Source organism: Labrus mixtus, chromosome 23 (assembly GCF_963584025.1).
Source record: "Labrus mixtus chromosome 23, fLabMix1.1, whole genome shotgun sequence".
Taxonomy (NCBI): Eukaryota; Metazoa; Chordata; class Actinopteri; order Labriformes; family Labridae; genus Labrus; species Labrus mixtus.
In genome coordinates, this window is record NC_083634.1 from 12,284,482 (window position 1) to 12,303,646 (window position 19,165).

The following is a 19,165-nucleotide window of genomic DNA, read 5'->3' on the forward strand; positions in this document are numbered from 1 at the left end:
TAGAATGATGTGTGGATTTCAGTGCAGCAGTTCATGATTCAGGCATGATTAAGGATTAATATTGCATCCTCATACTCCCATTATGCTGTCAACAGCCATTTCCTGTAGCCCCACACACAAGTGTGCAAACTTATGCAGCTGTGCACAACTTGTCAGTGGGAGCGGAAAATGGGAAGCCGCTCTCCTGTGACGGAAAAACAGAATGCATCATTTCCATTTGTATGGAATGGTGCAATGGCACAGCCAAAAGCCGTGTGGCTGAGACGGATCTTTCCACATACAATGAAAGGGCTGCTACATGATCAGTGATTATTCATAGACAATGCAGCCACTCGGCTGTCACTGTTAGGAGAAAAATATTCTCTAGACTTAATAAAACACACCAAACCTGCTCTGATGTATTTTCTTAGCAAAGTTAATAGAAGCTCTTCAACATTAGCTGTATTGAAGAGCAAAAACCTTCATTTTTAGGGTCTGATAATAAAAAAATTAAAAAAAAATAACATTAATGCTCCCCTTAACCATCATTTGTCCCTCTGTACACCATTTTGTCAATGCATAATGCCTCCATTCTCACATTTCTCACATAGTACAGAGAAAAAGATGAACAAAAGCTGGTCAGCATGCTCAAATTGCTTAGCAAGATAAATGCTGTGTCAGCAGTCTCGGACTGTCGGAGCAGGGGATGCAGTAGGGATGAAGCAAGTGGCCGATGTAAAATTACTGTGCTTGTGATCAGTGGCTCGAGAAGAGCAAAAAGTAGAGGGGGGCAGCAGCTACCGTACAATTCTCTGGTTTACTGGCGGGGACTCTAAAGATGGCAGGACCCAGGCCGCCACGAGGAACACTCAATTTTGTTTGAAAAATACAATTTACTATAAGAAATTGTGCTGGGAAAACCTGCTGACTCACTGTAGGAGTTGAGTTACTGTATTTGAAATGAAGATATGGAGAAAATCAAGAACTATTTGGAACTATTCCACTCATAAACTTGTACTGTTGTTTAAGAAGCTAGTACTGTTTTAGCAGGTTTTCAGTGGTTTTCTCATCACGCTGGGACAGGATTGAAACCAATGTCACATACAAGCAATAATCTTCCAGTCCAATAGATGTTTCATAGAATATCAATAGGCAGTCATGGCTTGGGATTTGGCCAATACCAATAATACAGTTGTTTTCATCCAACTCTCTCAAACAAGAGTACAAGATGACAAGATATTCATGGTTGTTATTAAAAAAAAGGAGTTGGCAATCTCAAAAAAAAGTGATCTAGTCACAAAAAAAGGAATTATACCCACACTCCCTTATATCTAACTGTATAGGTAATTGTTGGACCCAGTCGGTATATTTATAGTATGCAGGATGATTAAAGACAAAACATGCTGCCTGCAAGATGGATGTTAGACTTTATAGCCTGCATAGTGTGTGAGAAAACATCTGCCAGAGCCACAGAGGCTCTTGGACGCACACTGAACATGATAGATAACTCTCCACATGTTGTTTCTCTCTACTTGTAAACACAGCCTGCTGAATTAATAATTATTGATTCAGACAAAGGAGTTTTTTTCCCCCCAGTGTCTTTTTCCCTCAAATAAATTGAGCTTAATCTGACCCTAGCATTTTCAACTGAAAATATTTGTTAAAAATATGAAATGAACAGAAATGTTATTCATATTATATTCTGTGCTCAGCTTGATAAAATACTATCTACATTTGTGTTCATTTTTATGAAGGAATATTCCATTGGATAGTCATGATTGAACTCAAGGTCAGAAACCCTGGAGTGTGTGAGTGTGGAGTGTGTGAGTGTGAGCCAGGTATTTGAGGGGTGCTAATGTTAGTAGCTTTGATCCTAGCTGCATTCAAAAGTCATTTTATACTCGATTAATTGGCTACTGCAGGGTCATCCTTAATACATCTAATGATCTTGGGAAACTTTTTTGAGCTGTGCAAGGCTGCTCACTAATTACAACCATACAACTTTGGAGTGGGGTAGAAGTGATGTTGCAAGGGTGGAGTTTGGAGTTGTAATTACTTGTCTTTACGTTTTAAAGTCAGTAACAAGTGACTTCACAAGTCACAAAAAAGTGCAACGACTCATTTGGAGTTTTATGGAAAGGGGGACAAGATTAGAAATGTTCTCATAGTAAGTTTCTTCAGCCTTCAGCTGTCAAATCTCAAAACATTATATAATATATTTCATGATAAAATAATGCTACCCGCTTTCTGCTGTCACAGCAATCATCTTCCACATGGAAAGAATGCCTTTATGCAAACTTTGAAAAGCCTGGTATAACCCCCGTTTTCCATTAGGGGTCCTCTCAGCAGGATGTTGGCAAGCATGAATAATCTCTAGACTCCCCACTCCTGTAGCAAGCTTTTAGCTGTATCAATAATTGAAAAAGCTGCTACGTTTTCCCTTTCTCAGGAGGAAGTGAACTTGTACACAGTCATTTCCTCAGACAGTTATACCACAACTTCCCCCAAGTACTCGTCTGGGTCTAATGATACTAGTCTGGTCCTTGACCCATGAACATATCTAAATGCATGAAGGGATTCAAGTTCAGAGGATTTTGTGGCTGTGTTCTGACAACTGATGGGATATTTGCTTACAAGTAAAAAACACCTACCCTTACACACATAAATGGTTTAACATTCACAGACCTTTTTAAGCAGATGACTTGCCACTTGAGTATCCAAGCCAAGATATTCAACACATGCTGACCCAACTGCTTGGGAATGTATAGTACATGAAGGTTAATGAAGCAACGTCATTTCTCACAGTTTTGCCTTCTGTCTTTCCATGCCCGTTTGGATGTCTCACCTGGTCGCTGATTCTCTCCCGAGTCCCTGCTGGCTCCAGCTTCTGGTCTTTATCAGCACTCCCTGAAAGGATAAAATAAGCAACATAAACAGTTCAGTTTTATTTTATGATAAATGTTGACTCAGAGACATATTCTTTATTAAACTTTGAAACATCAAGCAGCATATAACCGTCCCTAGTGGGCGGTAAGAGGGTAAATATACAATGAATAAGCCTGAAACATAAAAAGAGAACAGATGTCTGGCAGTATATGCTTCAAAGTGACAGGAGTGTCTGTGAGAATGGAGGCGTCTCTGAGGAGATGGTACTGTGCGTTGTTTATATATTCCCTGCCACTTCCTCTTCATTTATGAATGCTTAATGCTCTCAAGAGGATATCAAATGAGGGTTGATGGACTGTTAAGAAAAAAAGCTAAAAAAAAAAAAAAGGAAGAGAGGGATCCTAAGGTGCATTTCAGGGAGTTGATATAAGAATAAGCGTCATCAGTTTTAGCTTTCTGTTTGGCAAATAGCTCAAAGCTTTGTCAAATAGTTTTCTCACTTCTCTTTTGAATATTACTTATAATATCAGAAAAAAAGGCTGATGGCAGATAAGAAGACAAGAGCACAAGTTTTTTTTTTTCCCATTTCCCAAACTCTAAATAAATGGGGCACTGTTTTCGGAAGTAAATGGAATCATTGCTCAAGGTAACAACCAGCAAATGGAATATGCAAAGTGAAATCCTGAAGAGGGCGTGAAGGGGACATAAGGCGAGGGAGGCGAGAGACAGACAAAGACGAATCGAGCTACTTTTAAAGTCTCAGACTAGCAGTGACTGCATTGAGGCAGAAGAAGTCAGTGAGTAAGGCGAACGTAAAAGACAATGGAAGTGTGGAAGAAGAAACGACATGATTGTAGGTAGAGAAGGTCTTAAAATCCCTCTGTCTTCCTCTCCACCTTCCCCCTAGGTGATCTTTACTCAGAACAGTACATCTGGCTCAGCTAACGCGTAGTCTGTAAAGCAAGAAGAGCGGGGGGGCATCTGAGCGTAAATGGAGCTTTGTGCCTGGCTTCCTGCCTGCCTCGCTGCTTGCCCAGCCAGGCCTGTAGAGAAAGGCCCCCTCTCCGCCCTTCCTGCTTCATCTCTCCTTTTCATCTCCCTCTTTACCCATCCATTTTAGCACTACCCCTAAGGGGCATCCGACACTAACACTCACTCTCTGCTGCTTTCATTCTCTTTCCTCCCACTCCCTTCGCCTATGTTGTAAATGGAGGAATATCACAGCTAATCTGTCATGTTTATGAATGACACGGGGCCTAGGGAGAGTTGGGGAGCCTAGCCAGAAGAGGCGCACATCTCTGTTGCGTGCCCTCTGCTTGGCTGATCCAATCTGCCCCAGCAGCAATGGCCATAAAAAATGTCTATGGGGGATGGCTGGCTTGAGGGAACATTAGACAGGGTCATTTCAAAAGCATAACTCCAGCCATTTTCTGGCTTAGATCCGGATGCTCCACCATTTTCTATCAAATCCCACCCAATTTCCAACCGAAAACGACAAGTGCTTCTCAATGGGGCCCCCTACATTTCCGATACAGATGGAGACAAATTTGCTCATTAATGTCCGGAGTAATTGTCTATAAAGGATGGAAGGCTGGGGGGACATTATTTTAAAGCATAACTCCAGCCATTTCTACCTTTAACCCCAATGCCTTAAGAATCTTTATCAAATGTTAACCAAATTACAAGACAAAACAACTAATACTTGTAAATGGAGCTCCCTACAATTCCAAAACAGTCCTTGAATGGGAATATATTTTTTAAGTTTTTTAAAAGAAAAAAATCTCCAGAATAGATACACCAAGACACCATTATATGGGCTTAGAGTTTTACAACAAGTTCTCCAATGTCATTCAGAATGAGATTTGGCTTGAATTGTTCATCTGTGAAGGTTTTTCTCAGGGAAAAAAGGTCTGATGATTAATAGATTGGCTCTACAATGGTTTCCTCATAATCTCAGGCATTAGGCGAGGGGTTTTAATGACAAATAAGCAGCATTCAATTAATTATACAATCTCAAAGGGGATTTATGGAAGAAACAATCAGTGCAGGGCAAAGGGGGAGAGGATGCTATTTTTCACCGAGACAGAGTGCCATGAACCTCAGGTTAAGGAAGCTTTAGTCGCCTTCACTTTCCCTCCTGCTATATTTGTTCCAACGTTCATCATCACAGGAGATTTGGGCCACACATTGGGTAGTATTTCATAATCCATTCCTTTTGCTCCTTAAGGCAACAAGAGTGAAATAAAATTTTAGCTGACACAAGATTGTCTCTCATTGTCTGCCCTCAGGTTTTAGCAATTTTCTCAAAGAGACTGTATTTGTACAGCAAATTGCTGAACTACCTTTCAGCAGTACCAAGCTTGGGAGATGTAATGCCACTTTGGGTTGAAGTGGGACTGCTCCTCTTAAAACTCTATTACAGACAATTGAAATTAGCTGTTTGAACCAACTGTGGTACATTCAAAGTAATATTCATTAGCATGCCCTGTACCTGAAGGATCAACTAATGAACTCAAAACAAATATATTTTAGTCAGCTCAGCTACACTCATACTCTTATACTGCTGATTTATTTTGCATAGAGGTAGACGGTTTTTCATTGCACTAAATATATAGTATTCCAGGGAACATTTGAAAAAACATGTCACCAATGGTCTGGTTTTCTGAAAGCCCTGTGTGGGTAGTTGTCATTTGAATTTAAACAGGTAAATTACCAAACATGACATCCATTCTTCTTGTTATTTTCACCTAAAATAACCCATCCTTGTATGTATGAGACGGTTTAGAAATGTCCTATATTATCGGAAAATAGTACTGACACACAAATAAATACAGGAAACACTTACAGAACCGCCTTTTAACAACATTCTCTGTTATTATGAAGAGTTAAATACCTTTTTACCTTTAGTTGAGATAAATGGCTCTTAGGCGTTCTAAAAAAAAACATGAACTCTCCAGCATTCTGCTATATACAACAGGATTAGTTCTGACCTGCAAGACCTGCACAGACGCATTTGTAAACCAAAACTGGAAAGCAGTCATGCCTTGCCACTTAACATTTTCTCATCACTTCGTCTGAGGCTCTGGAACATAAAGCTGTGGCTCTGGGGCATGAAAATTGGGACGTGCTCTCACATTTGAGCTTCTAAGTCTTTTCCAGTCCAGGCAATCATTAGATAACCCAATCAATCCAGATCCATGCCTTGTGTTGAAAAGAAAATTAAGGGTTGACTCAAAGTTCAGAAGCCTGTGAACCTTAAAAAAAAAAACTCAGGAAGGTGAATTTTCTAAACTGTCCCCCCAGACACACTTGTGAGCCTTATTAGAAGGAAGTGCTGGGCATTTCTTTTTTTCCATTATTGGATTAGTTAAGCGATGCCTACCTTGTGCAGGTGCCAGGAGGCTTATTTGAGAAATCTGGCTCAAAGGAAGCTCTAAGGAAAACCTAATCTTATTTAGACTGGACAACATATGTGCCAAACAGCAGTGGGATATATCAATGAGATAAATACAGGCTTTGGATTTTCTGAGAGCATTTAGGGAAATTCTTAATAATAATTATTTTGCTCGGCAATGATGTACATGGGCTTTTGTGCCCTGCATACTTCCCTGACTTGTTGTTTTCATTCAGGCATTTTACCAAAGGCACTGCTGAAAGAAATGTCCAGACATTTGTGTAAAATCATTCGAAAGTCTTGCATATTATAAAGGTTTAGGTGTAAAGCAGTAACTAAAGCAACAAGTAGGATCAGAGCAGAGAGGCTATACAATTTTACTTTAGAATTACATTAATACAATCAAATTTATGTGGATTTTTTTTAAAACAATGGGAAATACATGATATACTATATACATGAAATACTAGAGTTAGAAACTAGAAATTCATTTAGGGACGAGTTTCAACTCTGCTAAAGTTCATGGGCAGCATGATGGATGGAGTATTGAGTCAATGTTGTTTGAATCCAAGTTTTCTGTAGTTCACCCAAGCTGCAGGTAGCTGATAAAGAAAAGGGTGGACTCAGATTTAGAACCTGCCGATCATTTAGTGTTAGATTGTTAAAGTACACCTTTAAATCAAAGCGTACAGTGTACCTTGTAAGCAGAGCAAGGAAATCAACAACGATGTGGGTGAAAGTGGCAAAACATTAGAGAGAGGGAACGAGGAAAAATAGAACAGATGCCGTCATAGAATTGGCACAATATGGAATTGCTGTGTGCCTTTGTTAATCAAGAGCTCTTACGTTTGGTTGAGTAATTTTGTTTGTGTGAAAACAAAAGCATAATTAACAGTTCCCTCTCCCATGCCAAACGAAAAAATATAACTGAATACGTCAGCTGAACAGCGGCCTAACAGAACATTTTGTCGGAGAGGATTCAGGTCGTCTCTGAACGGATGTATTAACAATGCATGCGACTATTTTTTACAGATCTGTTAACAAAATATAATGAACAATGTTTCTTTGTTAATGTGTTCTTAATCAGCAACCTCATTTAAACCACAAAGACCAAATATCTGCTTCAATAGACACTTGTTAACATGTCTCTTTATCTGTGGGTGTTACTTTCCTGCAATCATACAAATATTTCACCCTTCACCTTAAATATTGCTGAATCAAATTATTTCCCTTTTTATATAGTTTCACCAGCTTAAGAAATGTGAGTCTACTTTAATCTAGGACAGCTAATGCGTTAGCAAACCATTAAAAAACATGCCAAAGTCTAAGTGCCGTCCTTGTGAACAGCAAGAGTGCTGTATGATTAACTTGATTAGCACCCTAACCCTGCTAAATTCTTCTATCTTTGTTCTCACTTCTTTTGGATTGTTGAGCGTGGAAAGGGCTTTAATCAATGTCCCTCAACTTAAAATTATATGCTTCAGCAGGGTAGTGGAAAAAATGGCTTTGGCTCAAGCTGCTGAGAAATATAAGCAGTGCTGTCACACTCCATGGGTAATGTTTTGTGGCTCATCTTTTGTGTTGGCTGGAATCTTATCTTGGGAGGGGTAGTAAGGATCAGATTGATTCTTTAAACTGGGCAAAAATAATCTTTAGGCCAGAGGGAAAAGAAGTCTAAAATGTAAGAGTGTCATACTTAAGGACATCTGCCCCAAATTCCCACAGTTCCATAATCCTGCATCTTTCCAAGGCAGGATTCCCAAACAACAATACCTCTTGACACACACTATTCTCCACAACGCTGCCACAGCAAGTGACCTGTGACAGCCTCTTTGAGGAGATTGTATCCACTCAAATACGTTCAACAAATATATCTTATTATGGCCGGCAGGGATTTTCCCTGAAGAATAACCTCAACCGCAGGGTGAAAGTCTTGTTCCGCTTGAAAAGAAAAGGGTCGGACCGAATCCAATCCTTGTGCAGCAACCAAGGAACAAAAGCCAGAATGTGACCGGAAAGGTTTATGTTTTTATGTTTCAAGTCTCGGGCAACGAAGCCTTGGCCTTTTCACAAATCATTTTGTACTAAATGGGTAATTGTATAGCCAAATATCATTTCAGTGGTATAAAACAGAATCTACATTTGACTTCATTGGATTTAAAGCAGATTTACACTCACTTTCTGGAACATCTCTCTGGGTAATACATAATGAAGAATATCAATAAAATCACAATATGGCATCGCATTTGACATCATAGTGTGCTTTGAAAATAATTCTTAAAACTGTGACCCAACAAGCTAAAGTTCATGCAATCTTTCCAAGAAACGCCACTCATTTTGTTAAAAACATGTGCTCTGCATGTAGTTAATCATTATCATAATAAACAGGCTTTTAACCCTGTGTACCCTGTTGGGTTTTTTTTTTGAGCCAAATTTTCTCACAGCAGTCGACATTTGGCCTTAGTTTTACCGTCTGGTTCTAATGAATTCCAGCACAAAGATGAAATTGCAATAGTTCCGTGTTAACCTTATAAACACCACCTCAGCCTGCACATACACACAAGTACGTTGGTGAAGAAAGAACTGAGCAAACATGTAAACAGAAACAGAGTGTGTTTGAATGGTACCTTTATCTGTTTTGAAGACTCCATTAGGCTAATTAAATTAGAGCTTAAACAGGGAGGATATTACCAAGTTTGTCACTAAAGCCATTACACCACAGCTGAGAAGTTGACTGTAAACAGAGGCTGTGAGTGTGTGGGTATATTGGTTCTGGTGTGATAACAAACTGTGCTGAATTTATGCTGCACTTAAGCTACATTTTTGAAACTGGAATGGCCGCTGTTGTCGTACAAGGCAAATGTGATTTCATTCGCTCGTATTTTGTATGAGTGATCAATAGATATAATCTGCTAATGGGTTGATTTTATGTCCAGTGGCCTTATGTCTTCAGCAAAAATCTGCACACTGAGGTACTTTTTGAGCCAATGTCCTCTTTATACTCCTCCCATACTTGGCAGCGCACACTCATACAGCCTGATAGCCTGGCAGTGGCTAATGTGTGCAAATTGTCATTGGGAGTCTTTTTATATCAAGCACCAGTGCTCAGCACTTCTCTAGAAGGTGACTTCAGCATTTCTCTGCCTTCCATCTCATTTAGTGTGTAGATCCATTGTTGAATATACAGTATGGGTCTGTAAAGCAGAAAACGCCCTTGTCTTAGACTGTCCTTGAGATTGCGGTAGATTAAGGAAGTGGGGAAATCTTTACAACCCCTTTTTTTTCTAATAATTTCAGCTTTCAGCTTTAAATACCTTTTTTTTGTACCAGCTATTTTGCCCCTATACATTATTAAGTCTTAACGCTTACAGAATACTAAGCCCAGCACATACACATACACACTAATGCTCTACAGGCACACAAAACTTTTCCAATTTCCACTCCATCAGGATGCAGCTCAGAGTTACTGAAGTGGTAATGAAGTAACACCTTGCTAATAATTTATGTTGAACGACAACCTCTTGACTGTTAGAGGAACATCACATGGGAAAAAAACTACTAGCTTGTTGTCCTCTTGTTGATTAATTATTTCACTCATTACTTTTAACAAATGTCAATCGTCTAACTTCTGCAAACCCACAACAAACTTGCCAAGGCTGAATTAAATAGTGATTCATTAGATTTTCTTTTGGTGTTGGCCTTGGAAGGAAACTGCTGCTGTACCTCTGTTGACTTGAGTTGTTAATCACAGCACAAGCTCAGGAATGTGTTCAACTTCTCCTTTATTTGTTATCACAATGGTAATTCTCATGAGCTCAGATTTGCAAAGAAGTTGAGAACATCAAGGTACTTCTGTTAAATGATCCTGTATCTTAATCTAAAGTTCTGTGAAAGAAAACTTCTGCCATACCCTACAGTTGATGTCATGACTTTGTGGCCGTTTTCTGTGAGCATGAGTGCACAAAGCAGCTGTAAAATACATTTCTGGGCTAAGCAAGAATGCATTCAACAGGCCAAAAACCTTTGTAACAGATCATTAATTTTAAATGCACTGCCTGGAGTCATATCAACTGCCTGCAATAGGGTCAGCATCGTGTAACACTCGCAATCTATAGGAGAAGGAAGATGGGTTTGAGAAAGTGCCCTTTTGACCCAGCATCATTTTTTAAAGGTTTTCCACAATTTGCTAAAATCAGGCTTGATTATTATGGCCTGTACTGTGTCTGCATTTTGAGAGCCCTGCTATTTAAAATATATAATTTTGAAGACTTATAACTTAAAATAACAGCTGTGGCACAGCACTATGCTTACCTCCTTAGAGAAGAACAAGAACTATTGTGAATCTTGGACAGCTAAATTATGATCTCTTGAGCACTTTGTTTAAGAATGCATTGCAATTTCACAGGAGTTGCTTTTTATTTCGCATGGATTGTCACATCCAATTACAATATTCCATACACATCCATGCTCCCAGACTTGCTTCTGGCTATTGTGTTTGATCAGGTATACTTTTGACTCGCTTTAGAATTGACTAATTGTGTGATCAACCTTGAAAAGGCTGAAGGGAGCGACCATGTACAATTCATTCCTTTCTCTTCTCCCATGTCATTCCCCATATGAATGAGCACCTTTAGAAGTGCAGTTACTCACATTAGACTTTTTTTGCTCTTGATTGTTGTTTACATGGCTCTTTTAGAACATACCATTTTCTAAGACATTTTTCTGTTTCTTTTGATTTTTCTTTGTATGGTCTACATCTAGCGATTTTAAGTATGTCACATATTTTATCTGCCCTGTGATTGACTGGCCACCAATCCAGGGTGTACCCTGCCTCTCGCCCAATGACAATCCCAATGGATTGGCTCCAGCTGCCCCGGGACCCTGCGCGGTAAAAGCGATATAGATATTGGATGGATGGACATACTTAATCTTTGAATATTTGAGAACTATAAGAAAAAGCAATCAGAGCAATATTAAAGCTATATTTAATGTCATGTAAAATGTCCCGTTCACACATTTTTTAATCCTACCCTTGACATTTTTAACAGTTTTTATGTTGTGCTGAAAATGAAAGCAAGTAGTGCCTCAGCCTGGCACATTGAGATTGAAATGGTATATAACTCACCACCAATAACCCAGCAAACACAATGTCAATGTCAAGCAGAAAAAATCAACCCCCAAAAACATTATGTTGATAAGTTAAAGAAGAGAAAATCAGTGAATTACTAAATATGTAACCCTATATTTTTAACTGCTTAATTTTCTTTAGTATAGCTATGACATTCACTGTTAAGTGTGAAGTCACTGTGTGTCTGAAGTGAATCTACGAGGCGGTTATTGGTTTAATGAGCTGCACAATTTTGTGCAAACACAGTGCCAGACACCTACAAACTTTTAACAAGGGTAAAGCTGGGGCATCTCTCATTAGGGTAATGGATACTGAAAGTGATAAAGATAACATATATGGCTTACCATGTCAAGGTCTTACAGTGAGAAACCATATAAGGATGCATGGGCCAAGATTTACTGCATAATTGCATTACAGTACACGACTGCCAAGTCAGTGACCACAGTAAGAGGTATGCATTATATAGGATTTGAATTCATTAAACCCATTCTAAAATCATACTGCAGGTTGATTGGCTGTTTGGAAAGCTATAAAAAACAATACCTTTCCATCACTGTCAAAACACATGTCAGTTCAGGCAGGGACACAGAGTTGCAATGGGAAAGTTTTGCAGTTCAGTCTGAAGTCACTCATTTGTAATACAGCCTCTCTCTGAGAAGATTTATCCATCGAGGTGCTTTCTCATGCCAGATACCCAAAAGCATTGTTGGAAGGCGGCCATGATTGTCGTTTGGCTGTGCGCAGGCTATGGCATCTCAAAGCTGTTTCCAGACTGATGTCTCCTCATGAAAATTTAATGAAGAAAGTGTTTCCAAAAAGGTGCCGTTTATGAGAGCAGCGGAAGACACTAATTAGCCATATCACAAGCGGGAAAAGAAAAACTTGAGGTGCACATAAACCTCATTGGCATTCAGAATAAGTAGGTCTTGTTTTGCAGATTAACACCTAGCTAACATTGCGGAGAGGCAGTTGCATGTGTGCTTGGAATATTCCACTCTGTACTCTCTCTAGATCACCTTTGCTGCAAGCCAAAAATATTTCCTGTTCAGAGCGATGAGCTTCAGACAAAGCTGCTCAAGGCTTTGATTTTCTTTGTTTTGTTAAAAGAACATGTTTGGAGTAAGGTGCATCATGAGCTATCTTCTCTGACATCTCAAACAGAAGCAAGATGTTGAAAGTTGAGACAAGGCAGGAACAAGCAAGCGAAAACAACACGGCAAAGACACCTGCCATCATCAAAGAGCTTCAAAGCTTCACTTCACCTGAGTACATGTGTAGCCAGTATTTTTTCTTCCACCCTTTGTTAAAAAAGTATCTGTATGATTTGTTAAACATGCATATTTGCTTTCCTGCTGAGACTTAGATGAGCAAAAAGACGGTTAGGCTTAGTAGCCTCTTGTTTTAAAAATAAAGTCAATACGCAAGTGACTTAATCCTGAATTATTTTGAATTGCCAGCAGGGGGCGACTGTCCTGATGAAACAAGAAGTGTTTTAGTATAGATCGATTTGGGAAAATTACCCTTTATCTATTTTGAACTATTACTTCAGTAAACATTTTCCAGATTACTTGATGGTCTAAAAGTTTCAAGTCTTCCTAAATTAAGCTATTTCATCACTATTAAGCTCCCATTTGGAGTGATATTAACGACAGAGCACGGAATGCTTCGGGGTTGGGCTGACTGGAATTTACAAATGGCGATATGTCAGTCGTGATTGACATAACTATATTCAAGCACAATGTTGCGTAAATATGGTCAGTTCTGATATTAATTTGATTTGATGTTGTTCACAGTGTACAGTATGTTGTTTCTATTGTCTAAGTCTCTGTGCTTGTGTTTCAATGAGCTTATTGTTTTCACCTGGCTGCAAACCAAATTTCCCCTCGGGGACAATAAAGTTAAAGTTGAAGTAGGCTAAGTAAGCTGTAGCATTTACTTTACAGTTCGCAAACATAAGTGTGTTTGGTATCTATTCTCCTCTAACTCTCAGCAAGAAAGCGATCAATTTTTTCTCCCAATATACTTAACTGTTGTTGTCCATCGTCCCTTTTTGTTCATGTTGTGTCCTTGTCAATACCAAATATGGGTAGGAAAAAATGTAATATGTGTCAAGTTTTAGTAAGTAGGTCCTACATTACTAATAATAAATATCATATAAAAAACACATTTATTTTACTACTTTACTGTAACTACTACCTTACTGTAACTTTGCTTATACAAAGCAGTCTCAACTTTTCTCCAAGATCTCTCTGGTGTTAGATTTATCCTTCATCTATCCTCTTGCTCTGTAGTCTTATGACTGTAATTTCCACTGGCTCTACCTCCTCATGCTCGGCACAGGCTTGGAGGAGGATCAGTGACTTTCTGACTCTGACCTCTGCCACAATATCTCTCATCTTTTTCCAGAGGACCAGCTGCCCCCTGGTTTCCCCACCATAGACATGGGCCCACAGTTAAAAGTGGTGGAGCGAACACGCACTGCCACCATGCTCTGTGCCGCCAGTGGCAACCCCGACCCTGACATTTCCTGGTTCAAAGACTTCCTCCCCGTCAACACCACCAACAACAATGGACGCATTAAACAGCTCAGATCAGGTAGGTTTCCTGTGCTGAAAACTTCATCTTGAAACAGGGAGTCTCCTTTCTTGTTATCCTCTATCTGCTCTGCTCCCCCTGTTCTGTTCTCTCATCCTCTTCTTCCTTCCATGATTTAACTTCTCATTTGGCTTTTCATTTTGTAGGTAATGGCATTGTTTCTACTATATCCTGTCCTCTACTCTCTGTAAATCCTGGTGTGTGTTGTCTGTATGTGTGCCCCCTTCTTGTCTTCTAGTGTTGTCTTGGGCTGTTGGGACTGTTTCCCCTTCTGTTTGCTGGCTTCTGCCCTAACTTTTACCCTCATTGCTCACTGCTGTAACTTTTAAAAATTGATTATTTTTGCTGTTTTTGCTTTGATTTCCTTTCCACTGCATTGGTGCAGTATTTTTTTTTTCCGATCCATTCTCTTCATTTGTTGTGTCTTTTTTTCTTTTTTTTTACGATTAATATTCAGCATTCGGCTTCATTCAGAATCTGCTAAGGAGTGCACATGATTTTAAACCAAGATAACAAGCAGAAAAGCAAATTAAACGTGTGCAATTGTTGCATTCCACTTCCAAAAGAGGGACCCTTAAACCTCCTTTGAATTTATTTTGCTTTTGTTATGTGCAGCTTTTTTCAGAGTCAATGAAAAACAGTTAATTCTGTGCAATCAGCCACAGTAGTGCGTAAAACTCCATAAGCCTTCTCCCTTACTCAGTTCTTTGAACTTAAAGCCCCTGCTTTAATGTATAAATGCTACCTTTTTTATTTGCCTGTGATGCACCCTAATATACCCATTCACCTGAATAAGTTTTCAATATTTCAATACAATAGAGATCTCTATATATACCTTTCAAAGTTAACAAAAGTCATAGCCTGCCGCTTTAATTCCTGGCTAAAGGCAACACATTCACATAACTACATGTAAAGTCCAAGTCTTGTATGTTTGACCACCTGTCTTCACAGATTTCACAGCTGTCCTTTGTTAAATCGTCTTGTTAACCTGACTTCCTGACTTGTTTTCAACAGAAGTGTGTAGAACTAACTCTTATTTCTAATGTGCGACTTTGATTCACGCAGTTATTAAAGATTTAACCAAACCTTGTCAACTAAACTTCCATAAAGAATATAATCGTATTCTTATGCTGTCTTTCTTCTCTCTATATTTTTAAATCTACAGAATCCTTTGGTAAGTGCTTAGCTCTAAAGCACACATCACCCCCCACTAATTTTTCATGTTTCCAACAACTATTAAAATGCATGGCATGCATTTTACTAACAGATATTAGATTAGATTAGATTTAGTTTCAGGGCTAGACACACTTTTCCCTCAGCCGCACTGGTAGTACAAGTGTCCTACCAGTGCCAGTTATAGTATCTTCAGATGATAATCACCAAGCTTCAGCTTAGTCTTGTCTTATACTGACCTTGGTAATGACCTGTCCTCACATGTTACTCACTCACTGACCCACCACTTACTCACTTATCTTTTAACACCAGAATATTAGGGATGGGAAATTTCAAGGAATTGTAGGGAGGTGACCAGCTCAGGTGAAGCAAAGGGAACTCAGGATATTTAAATATGTCTTCTCTTGATCTCATACACAAAGCCCCCCAAGTCTTTCCCCTTTGTAGATGCTCTTCAGAAGCCATGCCACTTCCAAAAATGGCACCTCCCCGTGGTTCACCAATGTACAAATTCTTCTCTCTGACCTATGATTTTTCTATGATGAATCCTGTCTTTCTCTGCCAGTAGAGTACAGAAAAGCTCTTACTCTCTCTCTCTCTCTCTATCTATCTCCTTTCTCTTTCCTCTAGTACCTTTATTTACGTACCCTGTTAAATCTAATTTGATTCTTCTTCCAAAGCCCCCAGCCTCTATCTACTCGTACTAATGCTTCTTCTTTCTAATCTTATTTGCATTCATATTATCCACCCAGGTGGTACACCAATAAGAGGTAAGAGTGCTGAACTGACGTTCACAGAATGAAAATAATACAAATTCATTCTTGCTGTCAACCCATCCATTCACTCGAATCACCTCCATTTTTGTCCTGTTTATCAATACCAAATCCCATTTTGTTCATATGGACCTTCCTTCTTCTTTGTCCTGTTTTCTTTGAATTTTTTTTTATAAATTTGTATTCCATCTTTTTGTCTATGCTTTATTTCCTCCTTTGTATTCTGGTTTCAAGAGCCTGTTTAGCTCAGTTGTGATATGCTTGCCCTGGCTCAAATAAGCATATCCAATGACAATTATTTTTTTAAACTATATTTTTTCCGTTCATTTTTGTTTTCTTTTTTGACCATAGCGAATCATGTGTCCCTCTTTTTGTCCAACTAAAACAACCAAGCATTTTTTCCCCCTTAGCTGTTCTTGTTCAGCACTAAAAATATGCACAGATGCTGTGGAATCACGCAGGCATGCTGAAGACAACATTGCCTCTCCTCTGCTTTTTTCTCCCAAAGAATTCTTTCTATCTTTGCAAACTATTTTTTTCCCATTTCTTCTATTTGCTTTCCTCTCCTGTACCTCTACAAAAAAGCCCAAACAACCACTTTTTTGATAAAGTTTATACGGTGCTTTTTTTCTCTTTCACCTATTTTTCTTACTTTTCTTGGGTTTGGAGACTATTTTACTTTTTGACTTTTTTTCTTCAGGGTTTGGGGAAGGCAAACAGTAGTCTGGCGAGGACCCGATTGCCTCATTTTTGGCGTGTGACAAGAAGCTGGAGAGTTGTTGATGCATAAAGCCATTTTTCCCTTGGTCATGTGACACCACACTGCTGATCCCATTGGTGGATTTTTATGGGTGTCTTTTGTAGCTTTCAGAAGCTAAAGCAGTGGTTGGTTACTTTCTTGTCGGCTCAAGCTGATATTTTGAATTTTGTCTTCTAATACAAATGCATTTTATTTTTCAGCTAAGGGTTGTCAGAAGGTTGTAAGTTGTGCCGACATACATTTCTTGCCAAGATTTGCATGTCAAACATTTTGTAACAGAGGGTAATATGTTGCTCTTGCCTTACATAGTACTCTAATTAGCATTTTTTCGCATATACAAGCAGCATTTTTCAATTTTTTGTACCAGCTGCATTTTTTTTAATCGACTTCACCTAAAAGAAGTCCCAAATTACTCTGTCCGGTCAATGTAACACTTGATCTGTGATTGAATATGCTAAAATTCATACCTAAATTTCTTTCTTTCGATTGTCCTCCCTTGTTATGCTGCTTTCTTATACTGTAAACCTTTTTTGTTTGATCCATGTTTCCCTGAAGCAGTATCACTCATCCCCATATTGACCAGTCCAGTGACATGTTGTATATTGAAGGGCTTGCCCCTATTCTTCAAAGTGAAATCATGACATTTTTTTATATTGGCACTAGGATGAGTGTATTTTTTAGACCCTATATAATAAAAATACTCAGTATTTTTCTCTAACAAAGCCGTCGACAAGGTAATAGTATTATAAACAGAAGATAACTTAAGTATTTTTCTTTCTTCCTTTGCATTTGACAAAGTGTTATTTTCTTTTGCTTTCTTGTTACTTTAAACCTATTAGGACGAATAAAATATTTGTGTTGCAATGTCTTGCACGACAACCATTTGCAGCTATCCCTCACCTATACTAGCTTAACAGTCTCATTTTTACCACAGCAAGTGGATCAGACTGGGATAAATATGGGGGATAAACATTTCAATAGAATTTAACATAATGGACACAATAATGTAGTGTCTAGGTCATGCAGTTTGTAGAAAGTTTCCGTTCAACTGCTGAAACGCAAGGACGAAGCTTAGCTAGTACTGAAGACGATATATTTGGTCGCCTTGAGGTCAACAAAGTCATTTTCTGTTCATTTTGACTGTGGAAATGCAAACCACCCTATTTTAACCATGCACACTCCACTACCCGTTTGCTATTCCCAACCAGGAGCCCTCCAGATAGAGCAGAGTGAAGAGTCCGACCAGGGGAAGTATGAATGTGTGGCAACCAACAACGATGGAACTCGCTACTCTGCCCCAGCCAATCTATATGTCAGAGGTACAGTAGGAAACGCATGTGATCAACACTTGCATGCTTCAATCAAGCATAATCTTAACTATCTACTTAAAATTCATGAGAAATCTTTAAATCAGCCAGTACAGTCTGGGGCCAAAAGCTGTTAGGCCATTGTAAGTATGGTTTGGTTTTGATTTGTTTTTGCACTTGACTTACCTGCACTGATTTGAACCTACAGTAGCTGCTATCTTATATGTTTCTTGTCCTTCCCAATGATTATCCTGAGCCTAACAATGACTACACTGCTTGCTGTTTTTAGATACTAATTGTTTTTCAAACCTCACTGTCAAAGGTAGTAGAGGGTGGACAACCCTTCCATATTGGTCCCAATTCTTTCCACAGCAATGAAAAGATCCTTTCTGACCTTTTTTACCCTATTAGTAACATTGGAAGGACAATTTTGATCTCAGTAATTCTGTTGTATACAGTTACATTTTTTAAAAAAAGGTTTAAATTGCAAACTATACATATAACTTAAATGTTAATTCAACTAAATTTCTATTAATCTTATCCATGTTAAAAAAAAACAATTATCTAATTTTAATTGCTACACTAATTCATTTTAAATTCTTAATTATTTTGGCCCATGTGTTTTGTGCTGGTATAAATATTGTTAATACTTTTGACTTTAACTTTCACACAGCAGTCGGAGGCTTTATTATTGTTTAAGAACAAAACCAACATTACTTTATTGTGATTCATACATTATACATTTTATCACCAAATATATATTTTGATCTTGCAGATAGGCTCCTTTTATCACTTGATTTTATAAATATATTTATTTTACAATGAGCCTCTGTCCTTTCATTAGCTTTTGTAATCATCATGAAGCATTGATTTCCAATGTGGCATTTAACTCAGCATATAACAAAATTAAATTAATTATTTATGTAAATTTGTCATTTTAAGCTTACCATATGGCTTGTGTAGAATTAGGTTAAAAGTAAATATTCTTTCTTATCCTTAATGATTGAGCTTAAACTGGCCAGACTTTTGTCCTGTACTGTGGGTGTCAGGGAGATACAAGAGGCTCCCTGCACCGTTGAGACAGAAGGTCCTTCGAATTGTTTAAGTAGCATTTTTACACCTAAAAAAATACCTTTTTACTCTCTGTGTTTCCCTTTATCTTCTCCTTTC

The 19,165-nt window shown here is 38.5% G+C and overlaps 1 protein-coding gene across 27 annotated transcripts in view; it reads left to right on the forward strand.

Annotated features, from left to right (window-relative positions):
- The window catches only part of LOC132958404 (receptor-type tyrosine-protein phosphatase delta-like), a 353,687-nt gene that overhangs the window by 292,710 nt on the left and 41,812 nt on the right, over positions 1-19,165 (forward strand). For 10 of the 27 annotated variants that reach the window (XM_061031196.1, XM_061031198.1, XM_061031200.1 and 7 more), the window contains exons 5-6: positions 13,794-13,982; positions 17,897-18,007. In XM_061031196.1, the coding sequence (XP_060887179.1) occupies positions 13,794-13,982; positions 17,897-18,007 (300 nt within the window). Of the gene's footprint in view, positions 1-13,793; positions 13,983-15,147; positions 15,157-15,907; positions 15,926-17,896; positions 18,008-19,165 lie in introns of all 27 variants that reach the window. The other 17 variants (XM_061031189.1, XM_061031188.1, XM_061031199.1 and 14 more) reach the window with 2 other exon arrangements.